The sequence below is a fragment of the Cynocephalus volans genome, chromosome 2 (genome assembly GCF_027409185.1).
Source record: "Cynocephalus volans isolate mCynVol1 chromosome 2, mCynVol1.pri, whole genome shotgun sequence".
In the NCBI taxonomy this organism is placed as follows: Eukaryota; Metazoa; Chordata; class Mammalia; order Dermoptera; family Cynocephalidae; genus Cynocephalus; species Cynocephalus volans.
The window spans coordinates 210,157,329-210,173,841 of NC_084461.1; the positions used below are offsets into that span (position 1 = coordinate 210,157,329).

The 16,513-nt window shown below is 49.2% G+C and overlaps 2 protein-coding genes across 2 annotated transcripts; both read left to right on the forward strand.

Annotated features, from left to right (window-relative positions):
- The first annotated feature begins 508 nt into the window (after positions 1-508).
- On the forward strand, positions 509-11,526 carry LOC134369245 (tubulin alpha-3 chain). The gene is made up of 5 exons (XM_063085522.1): positions 509-529; positions 5,906-6,128; positions 7,025-7,173; positions 7,499-8,179; positions 11,230-11,526. The coding sequence occupies exons 1-5, from the start codon at positions 509-511 to the stop codon at positions 11,524-11,526; spliced, it is 1,371 nt and encodes a 456-aa protein (XP_062941592.1).
- A 986-nt stretch (positions 11,527-12,512) lies between these two features.
- On the forward strand, positions 12,513-14,930 carry THAP7 (THAP domain containing 7). Its single transcript, XM_063086637.1, has 5 exons — positions 12,513-12,545; positions 12,716-12,795; positions 13,183-13,338; positions 13,888-14,028; positions 14,232-14,930. The coding sequence occupies exons 2-5, from the start codon at positions 12,716-12,718 to the stop codon at positions 14,782-14,784; spliced, it is 930 nt and encodes a 309-aa protein (XP_062942707.1). The 5' UTR covers positions 12,513-12,545; the 3' UTR covers positions 14,785-14,930.
- The last annotated feature ends 1,583 nt before the right edge of the window (positions 14,931-16,513 follow it).

The following is a 16,513-nucleotide window of genomic DNA, read 5'->3' on the forward strand; positions in this document are numbered from 1 at the left end:
GTCCAAAGACCTGGCCTTCATGATGACTCAGATATCTGTCCCCTCCTCTCTGCCCCATGACCCCTGCACTAATCTGGGCCTTCATTTGCTCTAACTCATTCATGTAACACATATCCCTACTATGTGCTGCACATTGGCTGAGCACGGGATCAAAAATGCCCAAAGAAGTCTCTGCCCTCTAGATGCTTATGTTCTGGTGACCTTGGGAGACTATGAAAATATAAGAAGGTGTGCAGCAGGCATTCCTAAACTCAAGTTGTGAGAATGCAAACTGGCACACCCTTTTTGGAAGCCAGTTTATGATTACGCACTGAGAGCCTTAGAACTGCCTGTGCCCTTTGATCCATTCATTTGATTAATCTGCTCTACAGAAATACAGAGATGCATTAAAAGATTGATGCCCAAAGATGTTTACTGAAATGCTATTTATAATAATGAAAATTGGAAGTAACTGCCCAATAACAAGGGATTGGTTAAGATTTGGAACTCCACAAACATTAAAAGCCACATGCTCAAGGAACATTTAACAGTTCATGAAAATACACATGACTAATATTGTGAGAAAATCAGGATCAAAACATCATATGGTTTTCCTGACAGTTCCTCAAAAATTTAACCACAGAATTATAAGTTAGCCATAGAATTACCATATTACCCAGTATATACCTACTCCTAGGTATATACTTGAGATAAATGAAGACATATGTCTACCAAAAAACTTGTAAACAAATGTTTGCAGCAACATTATTCATAATTTTCAAAAAGTGGAAATGCCCACCGATGGATAAATACAATGAGGCATATTCATACGATGGAATATTATTTGGTAATAAAAAGTGAAATTTGGAGTGATAAAAATATTCCAAAATTGATTATGGTGATGCTCGTACAACTCTGCAAATATACTAAAAGCAATTGAATTGTATACCTTAAATGAATTAATTGTATGGTATATGAATTGTATCTCAATAAAGCTGTTTTTTTAAAAAAGGAAAAGTACTGATACACGCTACATGGATGAAACTGGAAAATATTATGCTAAGTGAAAGAAGCCAGTCACAAGACCACATATTGTATGATTTAGTTTATATGAAATGTCCAGAATAGGCAAATCTACAGAGACAAAAAGTAGATTATAGTTTTTCTAGAGCTAAGAATATAGGGGGATTAGGGGCTGACAGCTACAGGATATGGCTTTCTTTGGGGGATGATCAAAATGTTTTAAAATTAATTGTGGTGCTGTCGTGCAGTCCTATGAATATACTAAAAGCCTTTGAATTGTACACTTTAAATGGGTGAATTGTATGGTATGTGAATTATATCTCAAGAAAGCTGTTACAAAAATCACCCTGTTTGATCCCAATTGTATAAAAAAAGTATGAATGTATATACACAGGAAAAAAAAGACAAAATGAGCCCCAGTGAAATATTAATAACGTTTATTTCTAGATTGTGGGTTTATGGATGATTTTTATTTTCTTTATATTTTTCTGCATTTTCTACACTTTCTACTCCGAATATGTCACTTTTATAATCAGAAAAATAAATATTACTTAAAAACACAACGTGATACATACAGTTCAGTTGTGTGTGTAGTGTGGTTGGAGCCCTGAGGAAGGAGGGTGCTATGGACTGAATTGTGTCCCCCCAAATTCATGTGTTGAAACCCTAATCTCCAAGGTAACTGTATTTGGAGATAGGACCTATAAGGTGATAATTAAGGTTAAATGAGATCATAAGGGTGAGACCCTGATCCTGAAAGGATTAGTGTCCTTATAAGAGACCAGAGAGCTTTCATGTTACCCGCCCCCACCCAATGTGTGGACATAGGGCAGAGTGAGAAAGTGGCTGTCTGCAAGCCAGGAAGAGAGGCCTTAGGTCGTCTAGCTTCCAGAACTGTAAGGAAATAAATTTCTGTTATTTAAACCACCCTGTCTATGGTATTTTATTATGGCAGGCTGGAGCTAGTACAGAAGGATTCATTCTCCTTGGGAGAAGAGGCAGGGAGGGCAATGGCCTTCTCCTGGTTTTCCTGGCTCTCCCCAGACCTCCCTCCATGCCCCTTGTCCTGGCGCCAAAGCATTCTTTCTAAGGGCAGCCCTGATGCCACTGTTCACAGGCTCCCCGAGCCTACAGAAGAGTCCCACCTCCTCGATCTGGTGAGTCCCATCGCACTGGGCAAGCTCCCGACTCTCCTTTGAGCAGGGACAGTTAAGGGTCCGCTGGACCACTCTCTAGGGAGACGCCAGAACAGGGTACTGTGTTCTGGTGATGAGCTGGGGGTACACTTGGATTCCTCCTCCCGCACTTTTCCCAGAAGTGAATACGCACTGGATCCTAAAAAAGTTAAGACAATTCTTAGAATGCAAGAATCAGGTAATTGTTCCAAAGTCCGAGAAAATGGGCACTGGGTCCCGAGGGCAGGGGTGTACCCTCCCCCTCCCTGGTGGCCAGAAACCCACTCCTCGTGAAAAAAGTGATCAATTCCTGCCCAGCCCCCAGAAGCCGGATAGGAATGGCTTTTCTGAGCCGGGAAATGGGCAGAAGATTGAGGGGGTGCCTTGACTTTGGATAGGTGGGAGGAAGGCCTCTCGTTGGCCTTCCATGTTTGCAAAGACCTGAATGAGGTGCATGGAGGCGAGCAGATCTGGGGCGCCTGGGGAGGGGAGGGCGGAACGACGTAGTCCAGCTATTCACACACAGGGAGGGGGTGCCGGCTTCCGTGCACTGTAATGTCGCGCGACCCATCAGGATGGGCGGTGGCTGCTCCAACCTCACGGTCTGCAGATGCCCCGGAAACGCCCTGGCCCCGTGCCGCCATTGGCGACCCCACAACCTTCCCGCCAAACCCACACCCAATCAGAAAACGTTACCACTCTGAGCATCAAGGAATGACCAATCGGAAATGGGATCCGGGGCCTTGGCCCACCCCAAGAAACTTCCAACCAATAGCCGCCTGGACAGCGGCGGGCCAATCCGGGGCAGCTCGTGCGGCGCAGCGGCGTGGGTAGTTGGGCGTGCGGTAGCGGCGGTTGAGGGCAAGGAGTGGCGTTGTCAGGTTGCAGCCGAGGAACTCACCATGGTAAGGCCTTGGGGCCGGGTCGGGGGCGCTGCGAGTCGGGCAAGCATTGGCCAGACCCCAGGCCCTCAGGCCCCGCAGATGTCCAGGCAGGAGGGCGGACGAAGCCGAGACGGAGGAACCCGGGTGCGGGCCTCCGCCTGGAGGGGAGGCTGGGGAAGGACGCCAGCTCGTCCTGCGGGTCTGCGGGCCCCGAGGGCAGTGGTGACCCCGTAGGAGGAAGATTGGGAGTGTCCCGGTGGATGCAGGCGGCTCCCCACAGGTCAGCCTTTTTGAGGGAGGGTTTGTCGTAGACGATGGTGATGGCCTTGACTCAGTAGAAAGGGACGGGTTGATGGTCTCAGAGCACAGACAATGGCAGCGTTGGGTTCCTGAAGGCTGGAGGGCGGTTCTCAAGTTTTCTGGTCTCAGGACCTTTGAACATTATTGAAATGCTACTGAAAACTATTGAGCAGCCCAAAGAGTCTTTGTTTATATGGGTTATGCTGCCAATATTTGTCATGTAGGCACGGGGGCGGATTGGGGGAGAGATAGATTGGGTAAAGAGCATTAAAAAAATCACAATTTGTAGTAATAATATGCTTATAATAAATAATTTTAAAAAACAAAATTAAAAAAATCTGCTGGCAATAAATTCCTGTAGCTTTTATGTATTTCAAAAAAAAAGAAAGAAAGAAAAACAACTGAAAACAACATGTTAACATAAATAACAGATATCCAAGCCTGAATAGCCATACTTTGTTATTCTTTCAAGTAAAAATAGTGTTCCATGAAAAAAGTGACTACTTCAGCTTGCAACTCAAATAAATGTGCAAAAATGCCTTTTCTCAGGGCAGCCGTGCTTTAGTACGTGAACAGTGCTTTATGTGTACTTCCCATTTTCTCAAGGCACTTGAGGGTAGATGCTTAATAAAATTAATATTGTGGGCCGGCCCATGGCTCACTCGGGAGAGTTTGGTGCTGCTAACACCAAGGCCACGGGTTCGGATCCCGTATAGGGATGGCCGGTTGGCTCACTGGCTGAGCGTGGTGCTGACAACACCAAGTCAAGGGTTAAGATCCCCTTACCTGTCATCTTTAAAAAAAAAAAAATTGTTATCACTCCATCAAGAACAATCTTAAATGAAACTGACATTGTTTTTTCCTTTTTACTCTTGAGTGCCTGGGGATGATACCACTACCTTGATCCATGCCAAGGTGCCAGCAGTTTTACCCACCTTTGCTTATGCAACATCAGTGCAAATGTCAACACAGTGAAAAGGACTGGTAATATTCTAGTCCTGTTGTGAAATTTGATTTATCCCCATGTATCCTGAAAAGATCTATGGACCCCTAAGGGCCTAGGATCTTCACTGAGGACTGTTGCTGGGTAGGAGATCAGTAGAAACAATGGCTTATTGACTGGAGGAAGGCACGGCTTTACTGTAAAGCAAAGGAAGGAGAGCAGGGTGGTTTTATGGTTTCAGTTACCCACGATAGTACAGTAAGATATTTTGAGAGACAGAGAAATCACATTCACTCACATGATAATTTTTACTACAGTATATTATTATAATTTCTTACTAATAGTTCTATTTTATTACTAATTATTGTTCTTAATCTCTTACTGTGCCTAATTTATAAATTGGACTTTATCATAGGTATGTACGTATAGGAAAAAACAGAGTACAAGAGGTCTTTGAAAAGTTCATGGAAAGACTTGTATTATCTAATTCCGTTTTCCACAAAGTACCCATGTATATATACAGTTGCAAATCATCCACAGTTTCAGGCATCCACTGGGGTTCTTGGAATGTATCCCCGTGGATAAGGGGGGACAACTGTATTTGCAGATTTGGTGGCAGGAAGGGATGCTTCTGGTAAGTAGAGAATAAGGTCATCTGCCAAGAATATGAAGAGTGGAGTTTGGTACTCTGATCGAGATGTGCAGGGTGAATAGAATGCCAAGTCTGGCATCCTGTAAAATGCAGGGTGTCTGGATTTAAGTAAGGCAAAGCCAATAATATGGTTTTGAAAATGGTGTTGGATGGATTCCAAAGGACTTTTCACAAAGTGTTGATGAAGTCTTCCTCTGTAAGCCAGAGAGCAAGAGAGCTCTCTGATGCTGTCCACATGAGTCAGCCTCCTGGAGACAAAAGAAGGATGGAGAATCATAGAGGGTAGATGTAGAGGGGCATCCAGAAGACGCACACACAGTGACCATCTCGGCTTGGGCCATGGTGACCTGGGACCTACTCCCATTTTTCCTTCCCCAACTCTATTGCCTTATCCTTTGGTCAGGACACAATCAAAAACTGCTACATATTCTTCAGAAAATTACTGTGACTAGTCATAATGCAGAGTTGATTATTGACATTATGTGGTTCTGTTTTAAAATAATCTAAATTTTGGGGCCGAGCCCGTGGCACACTCGGGAGAGTGCGGCGCTGGGAGCGCAGCAACGCTCCCACCGCAGGTTCGGATCCTATATAGGAATGGCCGGTGCACTCACTGGCTGAGTGCCGGTCACGAAAAAGACAAAAAAATAAATAAATAACAATAAAATAAAATAAAATAAAGCTTTAAAAAAAAAATCTAAATTTTGTATAGTAGCAAACATTCAGGTTCTGGGGCTAACTCTGGCACGTAGTAGGTAGGGTGATTTAGAACAAGTCAGTTTTCACAAGTGTAAAGGAGTCACCTAAGCTTTGTGGGAAATATTTGGGAGAGCCCTAGATACTGAAGTACTATACAGGTGCTAAATTATAATGTTTTGCATGCCATATACGCGTAGTTTCAAATTGCCTTGAAGTTGAATGGCTTTCACATTTATTTTCTGGTTCCCAGCGCGAGTGTATCTCTATCCACGTGGGGCAGGCAGGTGTCCAGATTGGCAATGCCTGTTGGGAATTGTACTGCCTTGAACATGGAATTCAGCCTGATGGCCAAATGCCAAGTGACAAAACCATAGGCGGTGGGGACGACTCGTTCAACACGTTCTTCAGCGAGACTGGGGCTGGCAAGCATGTGCCCAGAGCAGTGTTTGTGGACCTGGAGCCCACTGTGGTCGGTAGGTGCTCGGGCACTGGATGGTGGCTTTCCTGGGAGGGTGGAAGAGCCTCAGTAGATCCCCACATGGGCTCCTTTGGATCTCTCTGCAGAAAAGACGAGACATACAAGACTGTTCTCATGACATATTGTTAAGTGAGCACTTGAAAGGTTTATGATTGTGGGACTCAGGCTCCTAGTTCAGAAAAACCTGACCTACAGGGAAATGCTGCTTTGCCAGCAGTAAAATGGGCTATGCAGAGATTCACTGTTGGCCCCTCAGTCCCAGTCAGGTGGCTTCTGTAGGTCCTGCCTGCAGAGTGCACGGGCATGGGTTCCCTCCTTGATGCTGTGTACACACTCATGCTGGTGCATGAGAGCCTTTCCCTGCATCTAAGACATAAAAAGGTAAGTATAGAACATTCATTTGGTTCCTCCAGACTTGGTGCCCAAGGTGGTTTCCAAGGAGAGCTGCAAAGAAAGCACCTGTCAATGGCCTGACAGAATGTCACCTGAAAGCATGTGAGACCCAGGCCACATAGGGTATCCTGATGGGACTGCCCTGCAGAAGTCATTGACCTGGTGATGCCCAGTTTGTGAGGGATTTTAAAATTATACCCTTTGATGTAGCTCTGGGTAGGAAGAAATATGTATCCATAGAATTACCCATGTAGGGTATGAGAGCTCATTTCCCTTCACTGGGAACTGGTGGTGCTGGCATTTGTACCATGAGTTGAGTTTACCTTCCTAGAGCCATCATTTACATCTGTGGTTTGTGTATCACACGCAGACATTTTCTTACACTGTTGACCTGTGAGGAACAGCATGTGCTCTATAGAAATGAATAGTCCTGGACATGTCCGTCTTGGTGAGTACAGTAGACCTTAAAGACTCACAGCACACGTGGTGTCATTGCAGATGAAGTGCGCACAGGGACCTACAGGCAGCTCTTCCACCCAGAGCAGCTGATCACAGGGAAGGAAGATGCAGCCAATAATTATGCCAGAGGCCATTACACCATCGGGAAGGAGATCGTGGACCTGGTTCTGGACCGAATCCGCAAACTGGTAAGAAGGTCTCCCAGACAGCTCCATGTGGACATCGTCCTGCAGGGAGGGTAGGCCTTGGATTGCGAAGGGGAGGTCGTTACATCAAAACTTAGACCAGAATCACGAGCATGACTGTGCAACAGTCCTGCTGTGAAGTGTGCCTTGCGGTACACACACAGGCCTTCATTGTTTTGATTTCTTTGCCTCTAAGTGTAATGCGTGTTCATCATGGACGACTTGAATCCGTATTCACTTGCAGAGGCAAACAGAAGAGACCCTGGCTTGTTGGAGGCTGGTGGCGTGGCTTCACGGCCTTGAGTTCACATTGTCTGGTTTCTTTCAGGCGGATCTGTGCACGGGACTGCAGGGCTTCCTCATCTTCCACAGCTTTGGGGGTGGCACCGGCTCTGGGTTCGCGTCTCTGCTCATGGAGCGGCTCTCGGTGGACTATGGCAAGAAGTCCAAGCTGGAATTTGCCATTTACCCAGCCCCCCAGGTGTCCACGGCCGTGGTAGAGCCCTACAACTCCATCCTGACCACCCACACGACCCTGGAACATTCGGACTGTGCCTTCATGGTGGACAACGAAGCCATCTATGACATATGTCGGCGCAACCTGGACATCGAACGACCCACGTACACCAACCTGAATCGTCTGATTGGGCAGATCGTGTCCTCCATCACGGCCTCCCTACGATTCGATGGGGCCCTGAACGTGGACTTGACGGAATTCCAGACCAACCTGGTGCCGTATCCCCGCATCCACTTCCCCCTGGCCACCTACGCCCCGGTCATCTCAGCTGAGAAGGCCTACCATGAGCAGCTGTCTGTGGCCGAGATCACCAATGCCTGCTTTGAGCCAGCCAACCAGATGGTCAAGTGCGACCCTCGCCATGGCAAGTACATGGCCTGCTGCATGTTGTATAGGGGGGATGTGGTCCCAAAAGATGTCAATGCAGCCATCGCCACCATCAAGACCAAGCGTACCATCCAGTTTGTGGATTGGTGCCCGACTGGATTTAAGGTAGGACTGAGTGAGGTTGAGTCATCATACTTGTCAGCAAGCAGCAGGCCCACAGAGCAATGATGCCCCCGGGACCCACACCCTTTGTGGAGACTTCCCCTGTCACATCTGCAAGGAAAACAAGTTTAATAATTAATTTGCTAAATGCCTTGTATTAGTTTGTTTCTGTTCTTTATAATAGAATACCTGAAACTGGGAAATTTATCAAATGAAATTTATTCCTTACAGTTTCAGAGGCTGGGAAGTCCAAAGTCCAGGGAACACATCTGGTGAGGGCCTTGGTGGTGGTGGCCCTATAGCCACACAGAATGGCAATAATGGCTGAGCTAGAGATAGACTAATCTTTTCACGTGCTCTCTTTTTAAAGTCATTAGAACCACGCCCATTATTCTGTGAATGGATAGATCCATTCACATGGGCATAGTCCTCACAATCTAATCACCTCTTCAAGTCCTCACCTTGTAAATACCACAATTGGATTTTCCACTGTCTTAACTTGGTTACAGTGGTGACTAAGTTCTAATCGTGAACTTTGGGGGACTCATTTACCCATATCATGCCTTATACTTTATCCTTACTTTATGTACCCTTATTTCTTACAATACCCTTTTAAAGTTCATGGGGTTGTATTACCAGTATCTTACACTTTAGAAGACTGAGTCTGAGAACTCTAAGTGTCCAAAGCCTCAGGGGCAGGGAGTAATGGGGAGAGAATTCAGAGATGGTCTGAGTGCAGGTCTTGGTTGGTCCTCCATGTTTCTCCAGTGCTCACTTTAGAGATTTTTCAGGTTCTGTGGTATCATTTTATGTTAGAAATGGTGGTTTTAGATGTCACATGACTTCAGTCACATGTTGTCACTGAATTTTAGGCACCTTTTATGTTTCTTTTACTAGACTTTCAAATACATTATGCTGTGTTTACTCTGGGGGCAAAGGGTGGGTCTCTGCTTTTTCTCCAAACCAGGCTGAAACCTCTGCCTCACACACAAAATCAAACTGATAATTAGGTGGCTTCTGTAGCCATGTGTAATGTCACAGAAAACTACCAAGAGAAAAGCATCATGTATTTGGAAGCCAAGTAATAGAATTTCAGGCTCTTAAGACCACTATGATTACCAGGCTAAATGCCTCAGCATACCTTTGTTGTCAACCTTGTACCCTCTGGTTTAATAGTCCTTGTGCACAATGACTTTCCACATCAGATAAATCTGTGGAACCCATATTTGTCAGTCCTGCTGAGTTCCCTAAGGTGTTGGGGGAGTCGCAAAGTCCAGGGTCATTCCAGATTGAAAATGACATGAGAGTCACAGGAATGTGTGTCTTATTGTTCCAACGTGGAATTGCCATAGCTTGCCTCTGACTACACATCCGTTTGTGGACTGTCTGGCCCTCTGTCAGCCCCACTTTATGAAACCTCAACAGAGATCATCTCTATATTTCATCTCACCTTGATGCAGATCATTAGTATTTTTTTTTCTAACATAGCCAATTTGTCTGGAAGATCATCTGTATTTTTAAGTTGATTTAAAGTGATTCATAGAAAAGAGTAAAATTTACAACAGGTTTCACCAACCTGGAAATATTAAGTCGTACATAAGACTGCAGACCTCAGAGGTTACAGGTGGGAGATGAAAACTTCCATTCTGTGTCTAATTACCAAGCCCCTCAAATTGAGTGGGGTAATTTTCTATCAGTCAATGCAACATTTGGAAGGTGAGGACATCCAAAGCAACCTCACCTGACAGGCACTGTGGAAGACGCTGAGCCTTGCTTCAGTTTCCTCTCCTGGCTTAATTCCTTGATCTTGTGTGCCAGTGGGAAGGCTGGTCTGTAGGGAATGTAGGAAGTCGTAGCTTTTCCTGTCCTGACAGAAGACAGGCCAGCCACAGATGGACCCTGCTGAAGTCTCTTTGTTGTAAGTTCATTTTTGTCAGTCTCAGTGTGATTTACCATACGTTCTTTAACAACCATTTACTTAGGGATACACTATTTTCAAGGAGTCTTTTCCATATTTAAAGATATTTGGTATTTTTATTATAAAAATACTTATGTGGCAAAATATTAAAACAATGCAGAAGGCTGAAAAACTGAAGTCCTCTTCTTCTTTTGTAGAACTTTTTTTGTCCTTCAAGAGATGTTCTGTACACATTCAGGGTATATTATGGGTCTTGTCATACGGGTGATTGACAGAAAAAGGTTGGCAGACATGGGTGAAGGATGCAAGATTCTTTCCTGTAGGTGATTGACCCAACTCACTGTACACAGGTGGCCACAGAGAACAGGAAGCTGGCAGCACTCCCAGTTGGCCTGACCTTAAGAGTTGTAGGAGGGCACCCCTGATTGGGGTGAGAACTCCCTGTGCCCTTCTTCCTGTCCCTTCCAACTCTGGAGCCTGGCTGTGTGCCTAACTGCTGCTAACTGCTATCTGCTAACCGGGACAGGGAAGGGGCGTGGCCTCAGCACATTCCCAGGTGTTTATCCTCCTCCCATACATGTTCCCCTAACGGTCCATTGCTCTAACCTGTTTATTACTATATAGTTTTTTGTTTCTGGATAGGTTTTTTTATATGTAGAATTTACTCACATAAAATTCAACTCACTTTGTAACACCAAGGTCAAGGGTTTGGATCCCTGTACCAGCCATCAAAAAAAAAAAAATTCAACTTGCTTTTCTTTTTCAAGTATACAATTTCTTGGACATATTTATATACTAGAACAGGGTTCTCATTCTTTTTTATGTTTTACTGTGTGAGTGTATAGTAATCAAACTGGTTCCCGATGATGGATATTTGTTTCCAGTTTTGCCACTACAAACTGATTCAAACTAAATATATAAAAATATACATGGAATTTTGTGCTCTTGTGGGGATAAATCCAAAAGTAAAATTATAAGGTGAAAGAAAGAATATTAAATATTGATAGATAATGCCAAAAAACATACTATCAATTTTTATAGGGCATTGTTTAAACTGGGTTCACAACTCCAATTTTTAACAACCTATCATTTCTGAGATCAATATAAACTTCACTCTGTTGCCTGTCTCCCGCAGGTGGGCATTAACTACCAGCCCCCCACCGTGGTCCCGGGGGGAGACCTGGCCAAGGTGCAGCGGGCCGTGTGCATGCTGAGCAACACCACTGCCATCGCCGAGGCCTGGGCCCGCCTGGATCACAAGTTTGACCTCATGTATGCAAAGCGGGCCTTTGTGCACTGGTACGTGGGAGAAGGCATGGAGGAAGGGGAGTTCTCGGAGGCTCGGGAGGACCTGGCGGCTCTGGAGAAGGATTATGAAGAGGTGGGCGTGGATTCCGTGGAAGCAGAGGCCGAAGAAGGGGAAGAGTACTGAGCAGGAAGGGGCGGCTGGCAGCCACCCTTTGTATTCACTCCACTGTAACATTACAAAATATATTTACCTATTAAAATTTCTGTATTGAGGGATCCTCTGTCCCGCGTGCTGTATTTTGGCAAAATTTCCCTTCCAGATACCTGAGTTTTCCACGCGGATTTCTGGGGAAAAAACATCCGTTTGTTTCCTCTAAGAAATTATTAAGCATATCTGTATGTTTATTTAGTTACTATATTATTCCCAGAAAGAAGGCTTCAAAACACCTGGCTGAGGGAATTAGGGAAAAATGCTTTGATTACTTTAAATGCAAACATTAAGTCCTTCACATCACACTGATGTTCTTTGGCGACTAGCAGAGTCTGGTTTTTGTTTTCTAACGGCGTGGAGTGGCTGCTGTCGTCATCAGTCTTGTAGCAAGGGTCAGGGAGGCACCCTCAACCCCGTCGTGTCCAAGGGCTGCACAAACTCAGTTCCAGACACTCCGTTTCCGTGGACGTCCTCAGGTTTTTCTCTGTCGCGTTCCTGCCGGAGGTGGCTACCACAGAACCTCCTGCCTATCCCCACAGTGTCTCCACAGTGTACAAGGGTCGCCGCCCGCCCTCCCTCACGTCCTCGTCCCTGGCTCCCGGGAGTAAGTTTGGAGCACTGATTTTTGTTGGGGACTTCCGTGCAAGCGGCCCGACCTCATTTTCTCGGTGGAGTTTCGCCCCAGCGGCTTGCGAAGCTCCTGGGGCCCTGCCGGTTCCTGGCGCCACACAGTGCAGGCTCGCACACTGGGGCCACTCCATCCGTGCCGCTGCGTTCACGGAGAAGAATCAGCCCCGGACGGACAAAGGGGAGACTCGCGTGACTGATAGCGCCGGTAGACAGGGACCTGGGAGCACACATCGGCCGCTTCCGGTCCCCGCCCGCCAGTGCCTGGCCCCGCCCCTCGGGCCCAGCTTTTGAGACTCTATGGTACCAACTTCCGCCGCGCGCCACCTTTCGCGAGACTTCGGTGGCGCAGCAATGGCGAGACCGTGAGTGCCGCTGACAGGAGCCAAGAGGACGGGCGGGGACGGGGTTGGGGCGCGATCGAGCCGGGGGTAACCTGCAGGCCAGGGCCCCCTAGAGCGGAGCGGCGGCTGGGGCCGCGAGGCCCCTCCAGTCCCGGACAGCCGCCTGCGACCTAGCTCCTGCCTCCCCCCAGATGCCGCGTCACTGCTCAGCCGCCGGCTGTTGCACTCGGGACACGCGCGAGACGCGCAACCGCGGCATCTCTTTCCACAGGTCAGCGAGCATGCGCTGGTGTTGCCCGCCTCGTTGGGACGCTACTGCGCATGCGCCCCGTGCCTTTCTCGGGTCCAGGCGAGGCTTGAACTTGGTGGGAGAGTGAAGCGGCGGGCCCCCTGGGACCGGATGTAGTCGGGAAAGGCAGGACAGGTCTACCAGGCTTGGAGCAGCTGCCCTGACTCTCACCTGCTAATTGACGCTGAGCGAGTTGCTTTTTCGCGGCTTTAGTTTTCTCGTCTGTTCCCCGGCGGGTGGTGCTTACCCCGCAGGGTCGCAGGGAGGTCCTGGGCGGCGTGTGCAGGGACTGCGCTTCCTATCTAGGGAGCTTGGGTATGAGCCCAGGGCTGTGGGCTGCCGGGTGCTCACGGGTTTGTACCTCCACAGACTTCCCAAGAAGGACAACCCGAGGCGAGGCTTGTGGCTGGCCAACTGCCAGCGGCTGGACCCCAGCGGCCAGGGCCTGTGGGACCCGGCGTCCGAGTACATCTACTTCTGCTCCAAACACTTCGAGGAGAACTGCTTTGAGCTGGTGGGAATCAGGTGGGCCTCCTTGCCAGCCAGCATAGGGTCTGGGTGGGGCAGCAGTAGTTCTGATGGGGAGGTCTCGAGCACCTGGCTCAAGGACAGCCTGCCAGGCAGACAGGCAGACCTGTTTCCAAGGGGGGTCTTTCCTCTTCCCAGTCTGCCCTTGCCTGGCCTGTCAGTCTCAGTAAAACCTACCCCCATGATCACTGTGCCAGTGACACAAGACAAAAACATTAGCCTTTACAGAGGGTGTTCTTCAGAACCCCGGTTCTCTCAGCAAGTCCACAAATCAAAGAATTTTTGACTGGTCAACCGAACTCTGCTGCTGGAGCCTTTCCATGCACCTTAACTTTGAAGAGTCCTGCCGGAAAGAGATTGGTGTAACTCTGTCTAACCAGGCATTCTCTAAACTCACTGTTCCCAGTATACCTTCCAGCCTCCCACAGCGCTCATACTGGGGAACTCACTCGGGTGCTCGAGCATGTGCTGGCTTCTTACCCAGGGTTGATCAGCCTGGGTGGTGGCACTTGTTCTCCAGCTCATCTGGGCTGCTTTTCCCCACAGTGGGTATCACAGACTGAAGGAGGGGGCAGTCCCTACCATATTTGAATCTTTCTCCAAGTTGCGCCAGACAACCAAGACCAAGGGGCACAGTTATCCACCTGGGCCCCCGGACGTCAGCCGGCTCCGGCGATGCAGGAAGCGGTATGTGCTGCAGGTGGGAGGATGCCCCACTCCACCCCAAGGCTGTGGGACTGGGCCTTAAGATGTCTGCCAGCAGTCTTCCTGGACAGGCTTCTTGCTGCACAGAACCTGTGGAGTGGGTTCAGGTGTTAGGGGTCAGGTGGGCTGGTGAAGTGGAATCTCGCAAGCCCTTTCCTGGCCTGTCATTCTGTCTCTTCCCCCAGCTGCTCTGAGGGCCGAGGGCCCACGACTCCATTTTCTCCACCTCCACCTGCTGATGTCACCTGCTTTCCTGTGGAAGAGGCCTCAGCACCTTCCACTTTGCCTGCCTCCCCAGCAGGGAGGCTGGAGCCTGGCCTTAGCAGCCCATTCTCAGACCTTCTGGGCCCCCTGGGTGCTCAGGCAGATGAAGCTGGCTGCAGTGCCCAGCCCTCTCCAGAGCGGCAGTCCTCCCCTCTTGAGCCACGGCCTGTTTCCCCCTCAGCCTACATGCTGCGCCTGCCACCACCTGCTGGAGCTTACATCCAGAATGAGCACAGCTACCAGGTGGGCAGTGCCCTGCTCTGGAAGCGGCGAGCTGAGGCAGCCCTTGATGCCCTGGACAAGGCCCAGCGCCAGCTGCAGGCCTGCAAGCGGCGGGAGCAGCGGCTACGGCTGCGGCTGACCAAGCTGCAGCAAGAGCGGGCACGGGAGAAGCGGGCACAGGCAGATGCCCGCCAGACTCTGAAGGAGCACGTACAGGACTTTGCCATGCAGCTGAGCAGTACCATGGCCTGAGGGGCTGCAGGGTGCAGGGCTGACTGAGGAGCTGCCTGGCAAGACTGTGGTCTCCTCCTCCCTCAGGAGCTACCTGGGGTGGGACCTGATCTGAACTGCATCCACCAGACCCACCAGATGCCATAATAAAGTGGATTCTAGAAGGACGCCTTGCTGTGTGACTCAGCTAGAGGCCTGTTCCCCCACACAGTGGCTACAGACTCTGAGGTCCAAGCTCTTGGCTGTGGGGAGCAGAGAGCCCAGCTCTTACCCACCCCTCAGTGCTGCACAGGTAGACAGGTGGCAGCCCCCTGTTGCTCCACAGGGCTCTCTGAAGGGACAGGATGGTGTGAGTAGAGGTCAGGGGCAGCGCCAGGTACCCTTTCCTTGGGACACAGCCCCTTGGAGAACACTCATAAAACCCAGTCGAGGCTCAGTTATCATGCACAGGCACAGCAGGCTTCTGCCCACAGGTCAGTAGATGCTCACCCACCCACCCGCTTCCCTGCAGGCCTTGTTTCCATCTCAAAAACAGTTGAAAATGATGACAATCACTGACCTCCTGAGGCTGCTATGCTCAGCAGGTAGCGAGGCCCCAACCTTTCTAGTCTAGGGAGAGGAGAGTGGAGCTCTGAGGCAGGCATGTGGGTCCTCATCTTTCTCTGACACAGCTCGGTGCATGGGGTGATCCTAACTACAGGTGTGACTTCTCCCTGCTCTCCTCAGCCACAACAGCTAAGGAGCATGAAAGAATTCTTTCTAGTCCTGGAAGCTGCTGATGCTTTGAACTTCACTTAATCACATCATGTCTAGATCATTCAAGAGCCAGCATAGAGCAGGGCTTGTAGGTCATGGAGGTTTCTAGGCTGGCCCCTCTGGGATAGGGGTTCGAACAAGACTGCCCTGTGGGTGTGGCAAGAGCCACATCTTGTGACAACCCTGGATGGGTCGCTTATACCCAGCCTGCCTAGCTGCCCAGCCCAGGCTGCCACTTCTCCTAGGTGCTGATGCATGCTCCCCAGCGACAGCCCAGGGTCTGCTGCTTCCTCACTGGCACTGCCCCTCAGCTCCTGCTGCACCTCCCTGGCATCCCAGCTCACTCTGCCCCAGGCCACATCCTCGCTTGCTAGCTGGCTTTATAGAACTGCTGCCCTTGGCTGAAGGTACCCAACCTGCCACCTGGGGCCCCCCATCCACCTGCATTCAGCCACCCAGGGCTGTTTGCATGGAGCATGACCACAGGAAGGAAATTAACTCTTAATGCTGGGAGGAGAGCAGCTCATTTCCCCCACGGTGAGCTCTGGCTTCCTGGCAGCCAGAACAAAAAGGGTTCTCGGATTCTTGGTTCCAAAAAGATAGAACCATGCCTCCTGCCTCAGTATGGACTCACACAGGGCCTTCTCTAGAGTGATGAGAGGATGTGCCAGCCTGTCCTCAGCTCCCAGCCCAGACGGCATCTCTTTCACAGGAGCCAACAGTGCAATGCAGGAGCAAGGCAGAGAGGATGGGCCAGAAACATTCACCCCAGGCCACCCAGGGTTCCTCTTGGGAGGTGAGGGCCCAGTCTGGATGCCTTCCAAAGCCCTTCTCTCCCATGTGACTGGGTGGCCCCAGATCGGGGGAGGCAGGGAGTTATTGACAACATGGATGGAGAAATAGGAAAGATTGGCTGAATCCATGTCTATGGGTCTGCTGTGAGAGAGCCGAGAACCAGAGGCTGGCGGTGGAGACTGGGCCAGTGAGTCCTGTG

Coding starts and splice junctions, on each gene's coding strand:
- LOC134369245 (XM_063085522.1), top strand. CDS start 509: ATGCTCAAGGAACATTTAACA. Junction 530..5,905: donor TGCTCAAGGAACATTTAACA/GTTCATGAAAAT, acceptor TCTGGTTCCCAG/CGCGAGTGTATCTCTATCCA. Junction 6,129..7,024: donor CCTGGAGCCCACTGTGGTCG/GTAGGTGCTCGG, acceptor GTGTCATTGCAG/ATGAAGTGCGCACAGGGACC.
- THAP7 (XM_063086637.1), top strand. CDS start 12,716: ATGCCGCGTCACTGCTCAGCCGCCGGCTGTTGCACTCGGGACACGCGC. Junction 13,339..13,887: donor TTTGAGCTGGTGGGAATCAG/GTGGGCCTCCTT, acceptor TTTTCCCCACAG/TGGGTATCACAGACTGAAGG. Junction 14,029..14,231: donor CTCCGGCGATGCAGGAAGCG/GTATGTGCTGCA, acceptor CTCTTCCCCCAG/CTGCTCTGAGGGCCGAGGGC.